This window comes from Theobroma cacao, chromosome 10 (assembly GCF_000208745.1).
Source record: "Theobroma cacao cultivar B97-61/B2 chromosome 10, Criollo_cocoa_genome_V2, whole genome shotgun sequence".
Lineage (NCBI taxonomy): Eukaryota > Viridiplantae > Streptophyta > Magnoliopsida > Malvales > Malvaceae > Theobroma > Theobroma cacao.
In genome coordinates this window covers 721,922-740,292 of record NC_030859.1, presented here as the reverse complement: position 1 = coordinate 740,292, position 18,371 = coordinate 721,922, and the positions used below count along the sequence as shown (strand labels likewise).

At 36.1% G+C, this 18,371-nt stretch overlaps 3 protein-coding genes across 8 annotated transcripts; 1 reads left to right on the top strand and 2 right to left on the bottom strand.

The window, feature by feature from the left end:
- LOC18585842 (N-(5'-phosphoribosyl)anthranilate isomerase 1, chloroplastic) lies at positions 1,491-4,056 on the top strand. 2 transcript variants are annotated; one of them, XM_007008888.2, is made up of 5 exons: positions 1,491-1,672; positions 2,179-2,241; positions 2,315-2,679; positions 2,760-2,923; positions 3,538-4,056. In XM_007008888.2, exons 1-5 carry the CDS (start codon positions 1,663-1,665, stop codon positions 3,761-3,763), a joined length of 828 nt encoding a protein of 275 aa, XP_007008950.2. In that variant the 5' UTR covers positions 1,491-1,662; the 3' UTR covers positions 3,764-4,056. The 2 variants fall into 2 exon arrangements, with proteins under 2 accessions (XP_007008950.2, XP_007008949.2); XM_007008887.2 differs by having other exon boundaries at positions 1,492-1,672; positions 2,312-2,679.
- On the bottom strand, positions 4,433-7,227 carry LOC18585841 (omega-3 fatty acid desaturase, chloroplastic). Of its 3 annotated transcripts, XM_007008884.2 has the most exons (9): positions 6,457-7,222; positions 6,144-6,233; positions 5,907-5,973; positions 5,716-5,808; positions 5,434-5,619; positions 5,254-5,334; positions 4,995-5,132; positions 4,675-4,889; positions 4,433-4,523 (listed from the first exon to the last, which is right to left on the bottom strand). In XM_007008884.2, exons 1-8 carry the CDS (start codon positions 6,984-6,986, stop codon positions 4,704-4,706), a joined length of 1,371 nt encoding a protein of 456 aa, XP_007008946.2. In that variant the 5' UTR covers positions 6,987-7,222; the 3' UTR covers positions 4,433-4,523; positions 4,675-4,703. The 3 variants fall into 3 exon arrangements, with proteins under 3 accessions (XP_007008946.2, XP_017984872.1, XP_007008947.2); XM_018129383.1 differs by having other exon boundaries at positions 4,437-4,889; positions 5,046-5,132; positions 6,457-7,227; XM_007008885.2 differs by having other exon boundaries at positions 4,437-4,889.
- Positions 8,703-17,611, bottom strand: LOC18585840. Of its 3 annotated transcripts, none has more exons than XM_018129434.1 (24): positions 17,300-17,596; positions 17,033-17,163; positions 16,719-16,803; positions 16,388-16,441; positions 16,131-16,222; positions 15,913-16,016; positions 15,518-15,593; positions 14,621-15,077; positions 13,640-13,975; positions 13,311-13,520; positions 13,093-13,203; positions 12,921-12,993; positions 11,888-12,015; positions 11,486-11,780; positions 11,191-11,405; positions 10,983-11,107; positions 10,716-10,833; positions 10,117-10,172; positions 9,901-9,994; positions 9,627-9,816; positions 9,478-9,546; positions 9,295-9,398; positions 9,152-9,214; positions 8,703-9,001 (listed from the first exon to the last, which is right to left on the bottom strand). In XM_018129434.1, exons 1-24 carry the CDS (start codon positions 17,348-17,350, stop codon positions 8,894-8,896), a joined length of 3,345 nt encoding a protein of 1,114 aa, XP_017984923.1. In that variant the 5' UTR covers positions 17,351-17,596; the 3' UTR covers positions 8,703-8,893. The 3 variants fall into 3 exon arrangements, with proteins under 3 accessions (XP_017984923.1, XP_007008941.2, XP_017984924.1); XM_007008879.2 differs by having other exon boundaries at positions 13,093-13,191; XM_018129435.1 differs by lacking the exons at positions 8,703-9,001; positions 9,152-9,214; positions 9,295-9,398; ... (1 more) ...; positions 9,627-9,816; positions 10,117-10,172 and having other exon boundaries at positions 9,911-9,994; positions 17,300-17,611.

The window sequence follows — 18,371 nt, the reverse complement described above, 5'->3', positions numbered from 1 at the left end:
AAGCAAGGGGATTAGTATCTGATCATCCATACTTTTAAGAGTAATACAACTAGAACATTTGGCCAATTATTTCAAGTCCTAGTGGGTAGTGTTGATACTTGAAACTATCCACTAACATGGTTATTACCAGTATCTTTTTCAAGAACAATGCTAAATCCAATTCAAAGTTTCATTGTGTTATTCATTTGTTTCATTTCCATTGGTTTATAATTTTAGGTTCATCACTTTTCATCGTTTTAGTACCCAATCAAATTCTTAACTTTACAAAAAATAAATCATCGTCATTCCATTATATCAATTACGTCATGTCACGTGATAAATAAAAAAATATTAATTAATATTAAATTTTACAGAGATTAATTATTCATTTAAGGTTAAGAATTTATTCAAATACAAATCATAGATAAAAGGGTACTTAGAGATGAGAAAGTGAGATAAATCAAATAGGACAAAAGGGTATTTAAAATAATCTCTTTGTTGAATTCATCAAACTACTAAAATGCTAGTTATCAAGTTCAAGCTGACCATGCCATTGTCCCAATGCCCATATCAACCAAGTTGCCCCTTCTTTATCCCCAAGGGAGGCCCAAACCCTTTTCTGTTTTGCCAGGGATAAGATTAAATTCAGCCTCCCAATATTAAAAAAAGAACAAAACAGATGCCTGTTGGAGGGGTCCCACCCTTGTTCTTCTTTTGGCTTGTTTTGGAGTCAATGGAGAGCCGCCCATGAGCTGAATTCTCAACCAATCGTTTACAATACGTTGGATATGGAACAAGTTCCTCTCATTTGCTCAAGTTTTCTTTGTTTAGTACAAGCACGAAGGGGAGGGGAAGTGTCCCTGCATTTTCTTTCCTCTTTCTTGTCTGCAAATATCTGCTATTGTGGTGGGTTTGGGGAGGTGAGATTCCCACTTCCACGTTGCAAAGCAAAAAGGAAGGGGAATTAAGGCAATGATGCTTTTGATTATTGGTGGTTATACTTGTTCATACCCACTTTGTAATATTATCTTTTTGAGGGAATAAAACTTGATAACTTATTCTTTTTGTAAAGATTTGTTCATACCCCGTTAATCTTTCTTTTATTATTTCGGAAATTTAAGATAAAAGTTTTGATTTTAACGTATTTTATATTGAAATTTACAATTTTTTTATAATATAGATATTTGATGCTTTTTAAAATGAAAAAATAAAAGAATTATGAAAAATAAATTTATAATATAGAAAAAAAAATAAGAATATTATATGTGGGGAAAAAGAAAAAGGAGTTCATTTCGGGATATCTCGAAAAGAAAAGATAAACAACAAAAATAAGAAATAACATTTATAAGCTTGTTCGGTCCCATTAGCCCATTTAACCCAAAGTTTTTTCTTATTAGATCCTTTGAATGTGGGCTTTTGATGGGTCTGAATCAGGCTTACTTGGGCCAAACAGATGGGCTTTCATGGGTCAGCTCTAGGCCCACTTAGCCCATTTTAACATCTTTCGTTCTTCCTGTTAAACTCGAGTTTTCTACCAACAGGAACAGAACGGCAACTCTGATTTTCTCCGATTTTCTCTGATATTTGTTTCCTTTTAAATCGTCTTTTACAGTCTTGCTTGTCTCTCTCACCTACCCAGAAAGCAGTTTCAGACAAAGAAGAGAAAACAGCAGGGAAAAGAAGATGCTTTCAGGTTCTCGTATTGCACCTTGTTTCTCTGTATTAAGGTTAATGCAGAAAACAGATATGTCAATATTCCCCAGAGAAAATCTCTTCTGGGTTTGATGGATTTTAATAAATCTTTTCACTTTTGATATAAAGTTCTCCTTTTTATTCTTTTATGGTAGGTTTGGCACTCTGTGTTGCAATGACTAGTGTGTTTTGATTCTGCCATAAGAGTTATAAGTTGGTGTATTTGGATTAGAAAGTGGTTAATTTTTGCATGAGTATGAATGTTTAAGTGGTCCTGAGGGATTGTAAAACAATTTCAGTTTTGCAAATTTTATTTTCCAATGTATTCCGTAAGTTTCTTTTTGGTATCATTGATTGCAATGCAATGTACTTTGTGTTGTATCTTAGCTTGATTTTTAGTTAAACACCAACTGAAATTGTGATCCTTTTGTCTCTTTTATTATTCATTTCTGTTGGAATGAAATGTTTTTGACTACATTTTGACAGTTATGTTCACTGTTGACACAGGTTTAACTACTGGAAGTCAATTTCGGCCTAAAGTTTTGAACTTGCATAGAATGCAAATTGATGGTAACTTCTAATTTCGGATGATTCTTTGAATGCTTAGTGTCTTTTTTCCTCAAGGGTGTTTGTATTTTAGCAGGGTCAAGGGGAGGAACATTGCCGTTCGTAAGAATTAGGTCATTCCCAAAGAATAAAATTAGGTGCAACATTGTGCAATTGAACCAAGTCTTCTCTACTGATGGGGAGCATGAAAAGAATCACGCTTTGGTCAAAATGTGTGGTATTACATCAGCCAGAGATGCTACAATGGCAGTGGAAGCTGGTGCCAAACTTATTGGGATGATTCTTTGGCCCAAGTCAAAACGTTCAGTTTCACTTTCAGTCGCAAAGGAAATATCAAAAGTTGCAAGGGAATTTGGGGCAAAGCCTGTTGGAGTCTTTGTGGATGATGATGTAGACACAATTCTAAGAGCTTCGGATGCAGCGGACCTTGAATTTGTGCAGGTATTTATATTTGTTCAGTATTGATTACCTTCCTTGTACCATAATAAATTGCTTAATCTTGTTGTTTCAATCTTATGTAGCTTCATGGAGATGTGTCTCGGGCAGCTTTTCCAAAGTTAGTGCAAGAAAACAAAATTATATATGTTCTTCATGCAAATCAAGATGGAGACCTTCAAAACCAAATTTCTGATGAAGACTGTTCTTTAGTGGACTGGATTCTTGTGGATAGTGCTGCGGGTGGCAGGTGAATAACTTATTATTCATTTAGTTTAATTAGTGTGGCATTTGAATGCTTGTGCACTTTTATGTCGTGCTAATTTAATCTTAAGCATTAAATCTATTGATTTTGTGAATTGAATAACATATGTAATTACTCAAGTTCCTCTTTCCTTAGGCTTTGTTTTATAAGCTTACTGCATAGCAAGAAAGAAGGCACCACCTTGTAGAGTTGTTAAATGCTTTTGCCAGACTGATTTTTTCCAAGCTTTGGCCCAAAACTTGATTTGGCATTCACATGTACAATATGGAAAAACTTTGTATTCTCTCCAATATGGAAAAACCAAATCAAATACTATCTGTTTTCCTGCCACACAACCTATTCCGGGCCCTGACTTTTCTTTGTTTGCTTATATTTTACTTCTTGACGTATGACCAGCCGGTGCATTCAGTTCAACTATTAGCAATGATCTTAAGGAACAAAATAAGGTTTAATTTAGTCTGGCTGCTGTACTGTTGTCATTAAATTCAGCATGTAGCTCATCTGTTTTCCTTTTTATTTTTTTATTAAAATTTATATTTATTGCTTCTCATGTTAACATTAACCGTTATAAAATTCAACATTCTGACATATACTTGCAGTGGCAAAGGATTTAATTGGACTCAGTTTAAGTTACCCCCAATCAAAAGCAAACATGGCTGGCTTTTAGCTGGGGGGATCAACCCTGATAATGTTTGTGAGGCCATTAATACTCTCAGACCTCATGGAGTTGATGTAAGCAGTGGTATTTGCACCTCAGATGGTATTCAGAAAGATCAATCACGAATTTTTTCTTTCATGAGTGCAGTACGTGCTATACCATATTGATTGATCTGTGGAAGGGGAGAGATTATCCATCCATCGATAGCAATTGAACAGTCGAGATGTGGATTAGTTACATTAATGTACATTCACTGCATAATTTATCGATTATGTACCTTGAACTACAAGGTGAAATTGTAAGTAATTGTAGACATCTTGTCAATTCAACAGACAAGCAATTGTGACAAGCCACCCTCAAAGAGTATGACTGGTTTTACTAGCATTTATAATGATGAATAAAAATGTGATGGATGTGGACAATCGAAATTCTACTTTCTGTCCATATTTGTTGTACCTTTCGTTAATGATCATCCTCCTGCCTTGAACATGCACATGGTCATTGTGTGGTTGTATGTGTTGTCATGCACATGGGCATTTTGTGGTTATATTTGTTGTTTAAAATGATGGAGAGCAACATATTTCTCACCACCTGATTGCACTTGTACTGGTCATGTAGGACCATAACTCTGATACGGTTCAACTTGGGTGGCTATAATTTTTATCTATCATCTTCTCTGCTTCATCCACCAGTTAATGAGCTATCATTCTATGGTTAAGTGATGGTATGTAAATATTATAAACCTAAAGTGCCTCAAATATATACTTTAAATTTTTATAGATAGTCTCGAAAGAGACTTACATGTATTGTCTTCTCTACTTTGCCCAGACGATATATGTCGCTCATAGAGAGATTCCCAATTGAATTTGTGCATTTCTTTTGTATTATCACATCATACACAGAAGAGCCTGAATGAAACCTCACAGCCTGAAAAAAAAACACCACGGGCTCTTCTCAATTGGGAGAGAGAGAATAAAACGAGGGGCTGGTTGACTATGAAATGCTGCATTACATATTGGAATCATGGTCGGAACGCAGGAGTTAAATACTTGGTCGGAGAGAATCTGTAGGATTTCACCTTGGTAATGCTTGAAATACTTCAGGACTTCAGTCTGATTTGCTAGTTCCATATAGTTGAGGGTCTGTTTGATAGTATACAACATCGCCAGTGTCACTCACATAGTGATCCTGTTTCATGCTTCTTACAAGGATCCCGAATAAATGAAACGGGATGGGGCCGGATTTCGTTGGCTTCCGGTAGTGTTCCCTGAGAACTGGCCTTGCTGCCTCAGTCTGCAAATCAAGTTTACGAATCATCTTTTAGCAGATAAGAAATGTAGGGGAAACTAGAATGTTTTGTGTCAGTAAACTGATGCAGGAAAGAGTGATGATAGTCACAGCTTCAATCAAGTGGTAGTGTGGGATTTGGGGGAAGAGATGATGTATAACATGGGTTCCGATATCATGGTGGATGTTGTTGATCCATCCGTAGTCACGATCAAGTGTTGTAAGCCCTCCTCTCAAATAACTCCATTCCTGTTCAACAAACACAGTGCTTGATAAAAATTTCAACAGGATTTTCCAACTAGATAGATTCGCTACGCTGTAGCTCGAATGGACTATGAAGCAATAAGTCTAGCAGAAACATTCTTCATACCTTTCCACGGTACCATGGAAGTTTCTCCTCATGGCCATGGTGATGTAGGTAAGTCACTAAGTCCAACCACATGACAAAAATCTGCAGTTTATATGTGAATTAAGGGAATAAATTAGGACCAGAAAAGAAAGACTGGAAGAAACTCTGCAACTTTGAGATTGAAAAAGGAACTGAACATACCCAATAAGGAATCCCATAGAGCTTAAGCAATTGGATTGGTCCCATTGCAAAAGATAAATAGGCAAGCAGCCCAACCATTGCTGTCCAACAAACCGTGGAGGTAATTACATCTTTTCTTTCATTTGGGACAAACAAATCACTGTCTGGATGGAAATGAGAACCCTTTTTTCCAGGACTTCGACCCCACTGTGATTGAAAGACACATTACAGAACAAATTAATGTAAATGCAAAAATCATAGGTTCATGAAAGAATTCAGTCTGTGAAGCATCGCATGGCTTACCAGGTAGAAAGGATAAGCAAGCATAGGGAAAGGCAAGGTGAACCTCAGTAATCTGGTTACATTATCTATACTCTTGTAAATTTTCTCGGACAACTGCAAAAGCAAATGGTGTATATATAAGCAATTGCTATCATTGAAATGAAAAAATACTAATAATTTACTCCCCTGGAGTAAGAATTAAAAGACTTTACCGGATGCCATGATTCATCGTTTTCAACATGTCCATGATTCTGATGATGAGTTCTATGGCTAATTCTCCTGCATACACCATCAAAATTGTTACTCAAAAATTGGCAACAGGATCTGCATATGGCAAAAATGTCTTCAAATACATGGGAATATAATCTTTTCTTTTTTGGAATAATTGATGATTTGATACATGGGAAAGAAATCAGTTTGGTCCAAATGGGAGTTTGCCAGGAACTAACCATCCATGGTATGGAACAAGGATTGAAGAATGAAGAAGATGACCCACCACACTGTTCAACGCTGGATTGTTTGAGAAACTACCATGACCACTGTAGAAACAAAACCAAACAAACATTAAAAACATAGATGTGAATGTCCAAATGCAATATGAAATCTCATGGAAAAGCTTCAAAATAAAAGCAAAACAGTAAGAAATCCTGACACAGATGAAAACCAGAGAAAACCGGAAATGAAAACGAAAGGAACCAATTAGAAGTTTGCTTTGAGCCAAACTGCAACTAAGTTCTGGAAATTAGAGGGCAACTGACTCACCAGTCATGACCGAGAACAAAAACAGCCCAGAACATTGTTCCCTGAGCAATCCAATAAAGAGGCCAAACGAGCCAATTGTTGAAGTAAGCAGCAACAGCCGCCAATCCAAAAACCACAACAACATCTCTTACAACATAGCTTATAGATCTCCATGGATCCTTAACCCAACAATGCTTTGGTATAGCAGCTCTAATATCAGCCAACTTAAAAGGAGGTGGTGCACCTGGGTTAAACTCACCATCATCCTCCATCCCAGTAACCCCAATAATTGTCTCTTTATCCTTGTCATCTTCACTAGTAGTGGCCACCTTCAATGGAGCACTCACATTCAGCACCCCCCGGGTTTTATCTCTAGAGCAAGTAGAGACCTTGAATGAAGAACCAAAACTGTTACTAGCTTTAGAACCTGGTAAAGTTCTAAGCTTGAAAAAATTATTGTTATTTAAAGCTAATGCATTTCTGGGTTTAGGATAGACTTCAATTCTAGGGAGGGGCCTCAGGCCACATTCTGATAAAACCCAACTGGCCATTGAAGCCCCCAGAGCCAGATGCAAGTACTTGCACAAGTTTGAGGCTTCAAAGCTTCTTCTTCTATATAAAATGAAAGTCCTAGATAAGAAGAGAGATATAAAATAAAACTATAGCCAATAAACTAGATAACATAAAGGCTAAGGGCTTCTCTCCTCCACTTCCAAACATGTGCTGCTTGTTGCCTGTCCTTTGCACAGTAATCTAGTTGCAAAAAATTCCCCTTTTGGTTTCGGATACATTTCCATTCCCCTGGTCCTAACCTCTTTAGGGTACAACTGTAGCAAGATGGGCTAGACCAAGAAACACAAAAAAAAAACAAAAAACAAAAAAGCTTGTTGGTGTATTATCAAAATAAAGATATCTTTTCATATAAAAAGTTATATTAGTTCAAAATTATAACAAATAATTTTCACATACAAAAAATAAGACTTGTTATCAATCATTTTCACATATCAAAAATAAATAAAATAATAACAAAAAAAATCAAGAATAAGAAGAATATTATATTTTGAAAATTAAAATAAATATTTTAATTTTCATTTTACTACAAAAAGAGTCTAAATTCTTTATAACTTACTTGATGCAAAAAATATATTCTAAAGTCGAATAATTTTATAAATTTTTAGGTGTATTTATCTGTTTACAATCATAAAATATAAGATAAAATTAAACATTAATTTTATTATATTTTTAAAATTATTTGCATAATTTTTTTTTACATATGGAATGATGTGATGGAGACAACATTTATCTTAAAAATAACATTTATTAAAAAATTCACTTAAAATTAATTTTTTGGATACATTGAATTTCATCTCGAATCCTTAAATTCCAAGAAACCTCGTCTCTACAAACAAAATCAATGTGTGGCAGAGTGCTGTTATTGAGCTGTGTCTGGTTGGGTTCTTTCGGCTAGTTTGGTGGGTGAATTTGACCCACATGGTTTTAATGTAGAAATGATTGAGGGTTCCAAATTTGTGGAGCAGAGGAAAAGTGACTTATGAGGGCAAATCAGGCTCCTTTGTGTAGTTCCATACGGAATCCAAAACTATGCTTAATATTTGATTGTGGGTGGATTTGGTATTGTCAAAGGTGCTATCATTGCAGGGTCAATTCTTTTTTCTTTCCTCGTTTTGGAATGGAGGGAAAGCATCCACAAGGTTAGATATGAAAGAGCAAATTGCATACGTAAACCCATTTTATCGTTTTATATTCTGTCACATGATTCAGGCCCAGCGCAAACTAACTGCTTGATTTAACTTTCTGGTTTCTTTTTTCTTATTTGTATTTTTGTATTTTATTTGATTAGTGTGTCGTATGGACAAATGAAAAGTGCCCACTCACCAGTCACCACTCTAATTATAAAAAAAAAAATACTAATTATGTCTGTTTCACGTGAGTCAAATCTCAAGGAACCTCAGCATGCCCCGTGACGAGAGTGGGACCTCTGAAAGCGAAGATTTTTCAAGTGAGGGTAGGTTTCAGTATCAAATATAGACTAAACAAAGGCCAAAAACATGATTCCATGAATTCACCACCGTCCATTACGATCAAACCCTTTTCCTTTTTGTTTTTGTTTGACCAATGGAAAGTAACTTGTGACTGAAACTCGAAATGCAGCCATACCAATTAATTAAAGAAGGAAAACGTGGAAATGATTTTTATTCTTTGAAAAACGATTAAATTGGTAATGAAGGAAAAAAAAAACGTGAGAATGATTGGGGTAGAAGAGATTCGAATTTTATTTTTTGAGTAAAAAATATACGTTTCTTCGTATTATTGACTGAATGCTCGGGTGCATGGATTGTAACAAATAATTTTAATTTCACACCAAAGAAACTTGATTATGACAATGGCAGCTACCTTAGCTGAATGCTCAATAGGTTCGTTTGGCAGCCATCCGAGTTCATAGATTCCACCACTTTTTCTTTTCCATTCTCTTGGCAAGTTCATTTGCCATGGAGGCAAAGTTCTCAGCCCCGCTTTGTAGCTCTTGAGTACGTTCGTTGATCCTCTGGTAGAAATGACCATATACGTTAGAGCCTCCGATGAATTAAAAAGCTTAGGGAGAGAGAATCTCTTGCTAGGAAGAGCTCATCCATAATAATAAAAGAAAAATGAAAGAAATTGTATCCAAGTATTTAACATGAAGTAGTAGTGTTACCTCGAGTTTTTCCTGCCGCTCTACAAGCCTGTCCCGGGCACTTGCAGCTGCAGCTGCAGCATCCTGGAAGCATATTTTTTTTGTGTTAGAAAGACGATTGATTCGATGCTATGCATTTACTTGATTATTCCCAGTAAATTTACCTCAGCTCCTCTATACTTAGCCCTGATTTCCTCGGCTGTTCTGAGCCTTGGTTTTGCATCAGTACCAGCACCCTCAAATAATCTTTCTCTCTCTGTTCTTTGCTCTGCAAGATAGCAATATGAATGTTAAGAAGTCAGAAATAAGAAGAAATGTACAAGAGTGTTAAGGAACCATTGACATACCTTTACTGTCATTCTTGATCTTCTCGGAAGAAGATGAGATGGTTACAGGTTCGTCAATTTGAATGTCATCTGCATGAGAAAAGGTGGTCAAGTGAGGAAAAAGAAAGTAGCAAGGGGACAGTAGAGAAATGTCAGCGAAAGGATAGAACCTATGTTAAGATCCAGTACTTCTTGCCAATCTGTGCTGGCCATGGAAGGCTTTAAGAATGGGGGACTAGAAAATATGCTCTCCAAATGCGAGAAATCATTCTTACAAGCTTCCTGAATTTGCACATTTTGATCCAGCTTACCTACTCTTAAGCCCTTAATAAGACCACTTAAAATCCCAGGAGCCGTATCCTGTTGCCAGAGAATTTAAGCTGTTATGGATGGAAAAAAAAAAAAAAACTGATGTTAAAGAAAACAGAGAATGAGGTACACAACCTGGCTTTTATTCTGACTTGGAGATAAACTAACAGTTGCATCAAAAGCAGCTGCAAGGACTGTATCATGAATGCATGGCAAAGAATCCGGAATCCTACAACACAAAAGACATTTTAGAAAGTAACAAGTGCTCGACTTTAGAGTTACAGACTACTAATGGAATGAATATAACATGCATACAGGAACATACAAAGAGAGAGAGAGAGAGAGAGAGACCTGAACTCATTCTCAAGGGCCAGAATAGATATAGCAGCAAATTCACACCCATGTATCTATAACTCCAAATGTAGTAAACTTGCATCAGATATTGTAGTATGAAACTACATCAATAAGATTTATGCTTATAGACAGACCTAAAATGAGTTAGACGTCATATACAATTATGTGCTATTACCGAGATTTCAAAATCAAATGCAAGTACAGTAACAGAAAAATTATTATATGCAGCTCAAAGGAGAAAGAGCATCTAAGTTATAAACACTTATGCCGCAAAGAGCATCTACATAGGTTGTGGAGCACTTTAGTTTTGACCTATGCATAAAATAATGAAGAATGTACGACTGAAAGATCATGGACAATTTGATGCGATTGGTGCAGCTGTACAAGTGAGTCTAAATTTGATAATTTTGAGAATCTTTTACTAGTATCGTGCAGAAACCAGACAAAAGGCAAAAAGCTCCAACTAATTTAAGAAGAATATTAAAGGCTGTAGATGTTTTACTTGGGTGAGACGTCACATGGCTAAAAAATAACTTGTCCATCTCAAAAATAAAAAAAATTATCAAAAGAATTGAAAAAGGGGAAAAGATACTAACCAGTATAATTTGCCCTCTATTTGAAGAACATATAATCTTTTCCATGTTAGTTTTGAAGTTCCATCTAAGAATAGTCATCAAAGAACTTTCTCCCATCGCCTCAAGAGTTTTCATAGACCTGTCCGGGGAAATCAATTTCCACTTAACATATTATACCTATGAAACACTACTTTAGATAAATATACCATTTTGGATATAAGATTAACGCGAACAGTTGACATGATCAGGTTATACAATATGAGAATCTGCAGTATCAAAGTAAGTGACCTTATTTCAAGGACTCCAGTCCGGTAAAGCAGAACCAACCCACACTCTTTGTCATCTATCTTGAAGGCTGAAGTCCAAGAACATTGCTTCGGAAGATTGACTGCCCATATGGAGTCAGCGGTCCCCTATTACAAGGCAGTTACACTAATTGCTAAAAGAATTTGCAGATATACTGAACTTGAAAAAGAAAAAGCATAAGGTAAGACACCTGAATCACTGACTTCATAGAACATAAATGCAGTGCATCCTCAAAACAAAGTAAAATGAGTAAACTCTTTAATCTCTGCCCAAAGTATGCCACTTGAGTGGAAATCTCAGATTTAGCTTCTACTGGAGTAATTCCATGGTCAGGACTAGAATGTGCAGGTTCAAATTTAGTTTCACTGATCTCTGATGGCACTGTAGAGACTATATTGCCACCCTCTGCATGTAGTCAATTGTCAGAAAAATAAGTGAAAAACAGAATGGAAATCTTTGTTTTCTCCCCAGCTGAAAATACTTGCCTAAAATGTACATAGAGATGGCACTTGACTCCGCTTTCAGAGGTATTGACAGAGAGCTAACCACATTGCCAGTTGTGCCATCTAAAACTGTTAGGTATGCATCCTTGGTCATTACGAATGCTAACCACTTTTCGTTATCATTCAGACTTGTGGATACAGAATCCCTTGGGCTGTTTACCAAGGTATCGTTGTCTGTAAATGATATCATAGCAGACAAACCAACAGGGCAATTTGAGGGTGATAAACTGTCTGTAATGAACAACACTGAAAATGTACTAACATCAACCATTGCAACCTGAGACAAGAAACTGAAAAATATGAACCTGAAAGTCATTTAGTTGACACAGCCAATCAGCTAGTGAGCATGGTTTTAATCATCAAGACTGCACAGATGATTCTCACCCTGCCACAATTAAATCCCACTGCAAGTCTGGTACCAAATTTTGCAAATTGTAGCACACATACAGGAGAATTGAGGAGTGAAAACACAGCCAAGCATTGAGGGCCATCTGTTTGGTGCAAGGTATGGACTGCAAGCCACTTATGAATTAACAAAAATCCAATTGGAGAAAACTTGAAACTGTAGCATAATCAATCCTTAAAGCTTCAATTTAGTAATACATCAAAAAAGATAACGACCAGCTTTCACTAGTATAATTTTCTACACTTATTTCTAAAAGACAGCTTCACAAAGAGAACCAACTTAAATTCAAATCTTTTTAAAATATTTGGAATTCCCCAAACCAACCAGCCTAATTTCCGAAGAATGAACCATAAGTATTGGTTCCATGAAAGCAGGGGTAATTTTGGACCTTTCAAGTCATCTTAGAGAATGAGTAGATACTCAAAGAGGATAATTCCTTTAATTTCTTTCAAAGAACTGCCATTGTGAGCCTCAGGATCTTAGCCAAGACAAATAAATGGCTAGCAGGCATGCAACTGTTATGTAAAGTTAAAATTTGACAATGTTTCTTGTTTTACAAAGTTTTAGTCCATGAAAATCTGGAATTTTAGGGGCTCTGACAGGGATTTCACATCATTGACACGAGTGAATTATATCAACAACCTGGCTTGTGGTCTGCCCTTGAGAGTTGAGTCTTATCAGTTTTCTCCATTATTTTTCTTCTTTGCAATACAAGACTTGAACAACGTATGTAAAAAGGACAGTGCACACCATTCAACTACTGTACACAACCAAAGCTTTAATCACAACCATTAAAGGTTTAACTGCATAAACCAATCAAGACCATAAAACTTTGAATGCCAGTTATCTGATAGTATTAAATCCTTAACCTCATTTTGAAACCTACAGCTCATTTACTCATTATGCAAATTGAAACCAATTTTAAAGAAATATGTGTTGGAAAACTGGTCTGCTAGTCAAAAGAGACATACAAGTGCATCTGCATGAGGTAAATAAGTCCCAACCACGCACCTTCTTTCTCTGTTTCCTTCACAATGTTCAAACTCATTTCATCAGAAGTTACTGTTAGTTTGTAGAGACGAACCTACATTTCGTCAAAAGCAAGAGATATAAATCAAGATAAGCATTTATTTTGATTGTCTTAGAAGGAAAAAATACACCCATAGAAACAATCAACTCTTACCATACCACATTCATTGCCAATGGCTACACTTTGAGTTAAGGAGCAAATTTCCAATGCTGACACTGATGCACTTGCAACAGCAACGTCAAAACCTGGCACCTGTCCATTTATCTGTCTTAGAATGACTTTGTCAATTAAACTAAAACAGGGGGTTATGAATCAGAAGTGCTAATGTTAAAGAGGAAAAAATCACCTTAAACACTTAAAGATGAACTGACCTCAGTTCCTAGAGCAAAGATAAGTGAAAGAGCTGGATAGGTGGCATCCCATATTCGAACAGATCCGTCCTGGTAACCTGCCACATATACTCTTTCAACTTGATAATCTGCAGTTTCAGAAAGAAGGCTGGGAAAGCCCCCAGTCAAAGGCCACCTTCTACTCCCTGTAGCTGGAGTATGTGGTGCTTTAAGCTTTGTGGCTGATACTATCTAATCAAACATAGATAACCTAAATTAGTGAGTTAAAATGAGTGCAAAATATGTAAAACAATCTGTCATAAAAGGTCAAAAACCACATAACATTCTTTACACACTGTCACATACAATACCTTGGAAAGAGCCTTCGAAAATTCCCCATCTCTGTAAACTAAAGCAAGCTTACTCACAGTCATGCATGGATCAACAGTGGGTATGGGCATAACATACTGTCCTGAAGAAACACAAGTTGTTTTCTCTTGCTGAGACAGTAAGGCGGCCAAGCATGCATCGTCATAAACATGCAACTGCCCTGGGTTTGTCAACATAAATAGCAAATTGCCACCACTCTCTGTTACCCCCACAGTTGGTAACAAAACCATATCCGCAAAAGAGCCATTGGGTGTAAGGTCCATACGGCTGACACATTTCAGACTTTCTATTCCAGAAGTCCATTCAAGGCTTAAGATCTGTAAAGGACAGATATTATTCATGGAAAAGTTTAAGGGATTAAAGCTTGAATACTTGCAGTAAACAGAATGAGGGTTCTAGTTTTGATTTGCAGCACTCCTGATTCACATCTCCTCTTGGTAAATTAAGAATAACACTAAAACTTTTGTAAAAGCCGCAAGAGGGTGCAAGGTCGTAAATAAGAGGTGTACAGATAAGAGACAAGAATGCTAAAGTCGAAACTCCACCTTTGAGACAAAGTATCAAGTTCTCATGGAGAAAAATAATATGCACCATGGTTCACTTACAAACATTAGGATTATATAGCTAGCTAAAAATGGATTTCATCCTGCAGCGTTAACTGAAGATGCGTTGATGGAAATATCAATATGATAGCATGGTCCAAAATCGGAATTTTTGTTATCAATACAAAGGATTTTTCCTTGCCAATCATGCCATATATTTGCATCATATTTATAAGTTGAGATATCATGGCTGTTGAATGCACCTTCTCTAAGGCCTTTTAGCCAGGTTTTATTCTTCGTCTATTAAGAATTTATTTATATTACTGTCTAGCTGAGCCAAAAAAAAGTGAAACAAGACACCTTCCATCATTATAACAAGCATGAACAAACTTATAGAAATAACTTGAGTTAGAAGCACACCGTTAGAACTTCTTCCGATCCTACGTTATCACCACCATAGACAAAGAGCTTGCAGCCATGATCACCACAGGATTGGTTTGCAGACCAATGTAAAACAATAACAGGAAGTCTTTTCTCTCCCGATGATAATTGTAATTTAACAACATTGTTGGGTGATTTTTCAGCTTGCTGAATCTTTTTAGGGTTAGCAGTTGATAAGTTCCAAAACATGATATCCCCATCTACATAACCAACTGCAAGAATTGACCCATCATTCGATGCCCAACAAAGAGAGCTTATCTCTTTCACTTCATCACCGTCTGATGTGCAGTCAGAAACTTCAAGTTTTTTTTCTTCTGGAGAATCAGATGTCGTTCTGCCTTTCAATTGGAGATCCTTATTGCCTCTAACTAGAACAACTCGATCTTCAGAAATATCCCAGATGGCAAGCAACCCATTCTCGTAAGCAATCAGTACCCTACAAAATAATGCAATTTTTTAATGCAACAGACAGCAAAAATTGAACCAGAAAGTATATGATGCACATTATTAACCACTAACTTTTGTCCTGTTTTACTGAAGACTGCAACCTTAAACTTTTAAGAGGTAAGGCACCCACACAAGCACAACCCTGCTTCTCCGCACCCCACATACATGCACAGAGATGGTGTGGAGAGAGTAGTGACAGATTGACACACATAGAGATTAGCGTATAGACTGCTCAATATAACAGATTTATAGAAGACATAACAATGCAACTAGTTGTTGTTTCAGCTCAATCAGTATAAAAAGAAGCTATTTGGCCTTGCAATAACCATCATATTGGATTCTTAGTAGAGATATCATTATACATTAAATTTACAGTCTTGTATTGCAAAACCAGAATAACCAAGAGGAACTTCCGGTAAGTAGTCTTGCCTGTTTCCCTGAGAACAAGGTTGGGGAAGAACTCCAACAACAGAAGGATGATTAGGTGATGAAATCCCAGCCTCTTCTGCATAGTTGAGAAAATGTAATTTTAAGTAGACATAACACATTATAGAGCTAAATAATGACTCAGACATTGATACCAAAATAGATAGCCAAAGACACAGGCACCCAAAAATCGATTTGCATTCTACATTCTTAAGTTCAGAGTATAGGACCAGAAAAGTTAAAGTGCGCAACCATACTGATTACAAAATTCTACATTTTCAGCTAGGCATAACAGGGTTATGGGCAAAACAAGGGGGCAAGGGCAACAAGAGCAAATTGAAGCCAGACAACTTTCACTTCAAAAGACTACATAACCAGTAAAATGATGAATGCACTACCAGCTATAACATTTGTGGGAACATAATAAGGAAGGTGGGCAAGCTTGTGTTCTTCAGCATCATACTTTATAACATACACCATCCCATGCTCATCTCCGAGATACCTATAGGTAATGACAGGGCAACGACGTTAATAATCAACTATGTCACTTACATTTGCAGGAAAGAAATGTTAAATTGATGATGTTATTGTAACAAGGTTTCAACGTGATTTGTACATGTAGCTAGTGCCATGAATGACTTTGAAAGCAGTTATATTGGACTCCCACTGTATATGGGAAGCTATTTGCCTTTGTTCCAAATCCCAGACCTGCCAGCATCAATAACCTATTATTAAGGCAATCATATAAGGCAGCATACAGATAGAGAGGATAGAAGGAAAAAAGAATATATCCGTTCTGAACATCAAAGGCATGCAGCTAGAAATGCACCTCTCCATAAGAAACACAAGTAAGGTGTATGAACAATCAAATACCTGAATCTCATTTTCATTTGACACGCTAACAAGAAAACCTTGATTTTGTAGAAACTGTAAAGAATAAAGAAATGTATCACAATGAAAGAAAATCATTTGTAAAAGTATACAAAATAAAGCCACCATAATAAAACAGATGACAAGAAAGGAAAGACAACACATAGAAAATGCACAAACGATGGAACGCCTAGAGCTAGAATTATTTAAGCATCTGAAATGGAAACAAAAACACCATATAATTGCTGAAAGACAGAACAAATTTAACCAAATACAGCAACATGAACACCAGCAATCCAACAAAAAATCAGTCTCCATGTTTGAACTTACAAACCTCCAAGTTTTTGATAGGTAACTGCTTAGGAGACACTAGAAGCGCTTCTATGTTTTCACCACCGATCACTTTTATCCTCCCATCCCTAACACCAAGTAAAGATCATACAATTCGTTAAGAAAGCAAAAATTTCACCAAAACAGAATCAAAGGAATTAATACTTTGCAATTTTTCATCTAAGTAAACATCCCTACTTAACTAAATTAGAGAAACGGAAATAACTAACTTTGCAATGAATTAAACAATGTTTGATGTCGATGAATGCTAAAAATTCAAGACGAATAAATGGAAACAAAAATACTATAACTACTAACAACGTTCCAACTGCAACGAGTCGTTGGATGAGATCACAAGCCAGAACCGAAGCAGTTGCCGGAATTCCATAGTGTACGGTCACACGGGGATTTAAATCTGCCGACGTCAAACTTCCTTTTGCAACATCACTCTGCCAAATTATTTCCATTTCAGTTCACAAAAAAACTAGATATTATAGCATTTCATTGAAATTTCTAGCTGAATCACGTTCCATTAAATATTTTACACTTAACGACCAAAACAAGAAAGGAGAATTTCGATCAAACCTTTGGAGATTGAGGTGAGGCGCCGTGGTTATGGAAGAATTTGGTGAACATCGGCTAATCGATTGAGCTGATTCTCTGTTTTTACGATGGATTCCTTGTTGGAGTTTGTTTGTCTTGAAATAGAGTAAATGACGACGATAATGAGATACGGAGGGGGAATCTTCGTCGGGACTTGTCGATTCAAAAAATCGACGGTGATGCGAGAGGGGGATTGGATTTCAGGGACCGTAGGATGCTCCGGCTAACTTTGAGTGGACAGTAGGGACCCACTAAGAAAATGGCCAAGTGTTCCGCTCAGATTATTTGGATTTGTTACACCTAATCATCACTTTCACTCTCACCTCCTGTGTCTTCTTTCTTTTTAAATATCTTAAAATACTCTTATTTCTATTATATTTATATATATAAATTGTTGAATATCTACATTATAAAAAAAATAAAGAATTTTATCTTAATTTCCTTAAAAATAAACAAGAGAAAAGTATTTACAGGTGAAATAAGTATTTATTTAAATGTGTATAAGTTCATTAATTTGTATTATTTTCGTAATTATATTAAAACACATATATTCAACTAACATATCATAAAAAATTTTGAAAAAACTTTGAAAATGTCATATTCTATATATATAGGAGTATATGATATGGTATAATGCACAGGAGTATTGAATAATAATAATAAATAAATCATTCTTGTCATACATAATGAAATGAATAATAATTTTCAAAGAAGGGACGAGGGAGGTAGCTCGTCCAAACACGGCATGATTCAACTAATTTTTTTAATTAAAATCTCATGAATAATTTTTATTTTCATTGAAAATCATACTGTTAATTTTCTTCGGTAATTGATTTGAATGATTTATTGCGCAAATCAAGTTGATCACAAACTTGTGTTCATGACCTTGACCATGAAAGCAAGTGGGCCTTTATGCCTAATCCTCGTAACATAACCAAATATTCAAACTCAAATTGGCACAAAAAATATGTTAAAACTTGGCCTTTTCTTCACAAAAATTATTGCTTTTTGTTAAGTCATTGCCCCCCATGACTCCCTCGCCTCTCTGCCTCAG

Bases quoted from the DNA above. Each gene is read 5' to 3' on its own strand.
- LOC18585842 (XM_007008887.2), top strand. The intron at 2,680-2,759 runs GTATTTATATTT...AATCTTATGTAG, and splicing joins CGGACCTTGAATTTGTGCAG to CTTCATGGAGATGTGTCTCG. The intron at 2,924-3,537 runs GTGAATAACTTA...ATATACTTGCAG, and splicing joins GATAGTGCTGCGGGTGGCAG to TGGCAAAGGATTTAATTGGA.
- LOC18585841 (XM_007008884.2), bottom strand. From the start codon at position 6,986: ATGGCCAGTTGGGTTTTATCAGAATGTGGCCTGAGGCCCCTCCCTAGA. The intron at 6,234-6,456 runs GTGAGTCAGTTG...TTGTTTCTACAG, and splicing joins TTTGTTCTCGGTCATGACTG to TGGTCATGGTAGTTTCTCAA. The intron at 5,974-6,143 runs GTTAGTTCCTGG...TGGTGTATGCAG, and splicing joins CTTGTTCCATACCATGGATG to GAGAATTAGCCATAGAACTC.
- LOC18585840 (XM_018129434.1), bottom strand. From the start codon at position 17,350: ATGTTCACCAAATTCTTCCATAACCACGGCGCCTCACCTCAATCTCCA. The intron at 9,215-9,294 runs GTAAATTTACTG...ATATGCTTCCAG, and splicing joins CTAAGTATAGAGGAGCTGAG to GATGCTGCAGCTGCAGCTGC. The intron at 9,002-9,151 runs GTAACACTACTA...CATTTCTACCAG, and splicing joins AGCGGCAGGAAAAACTCGAG to AGGATCAACGAACGTACTCA.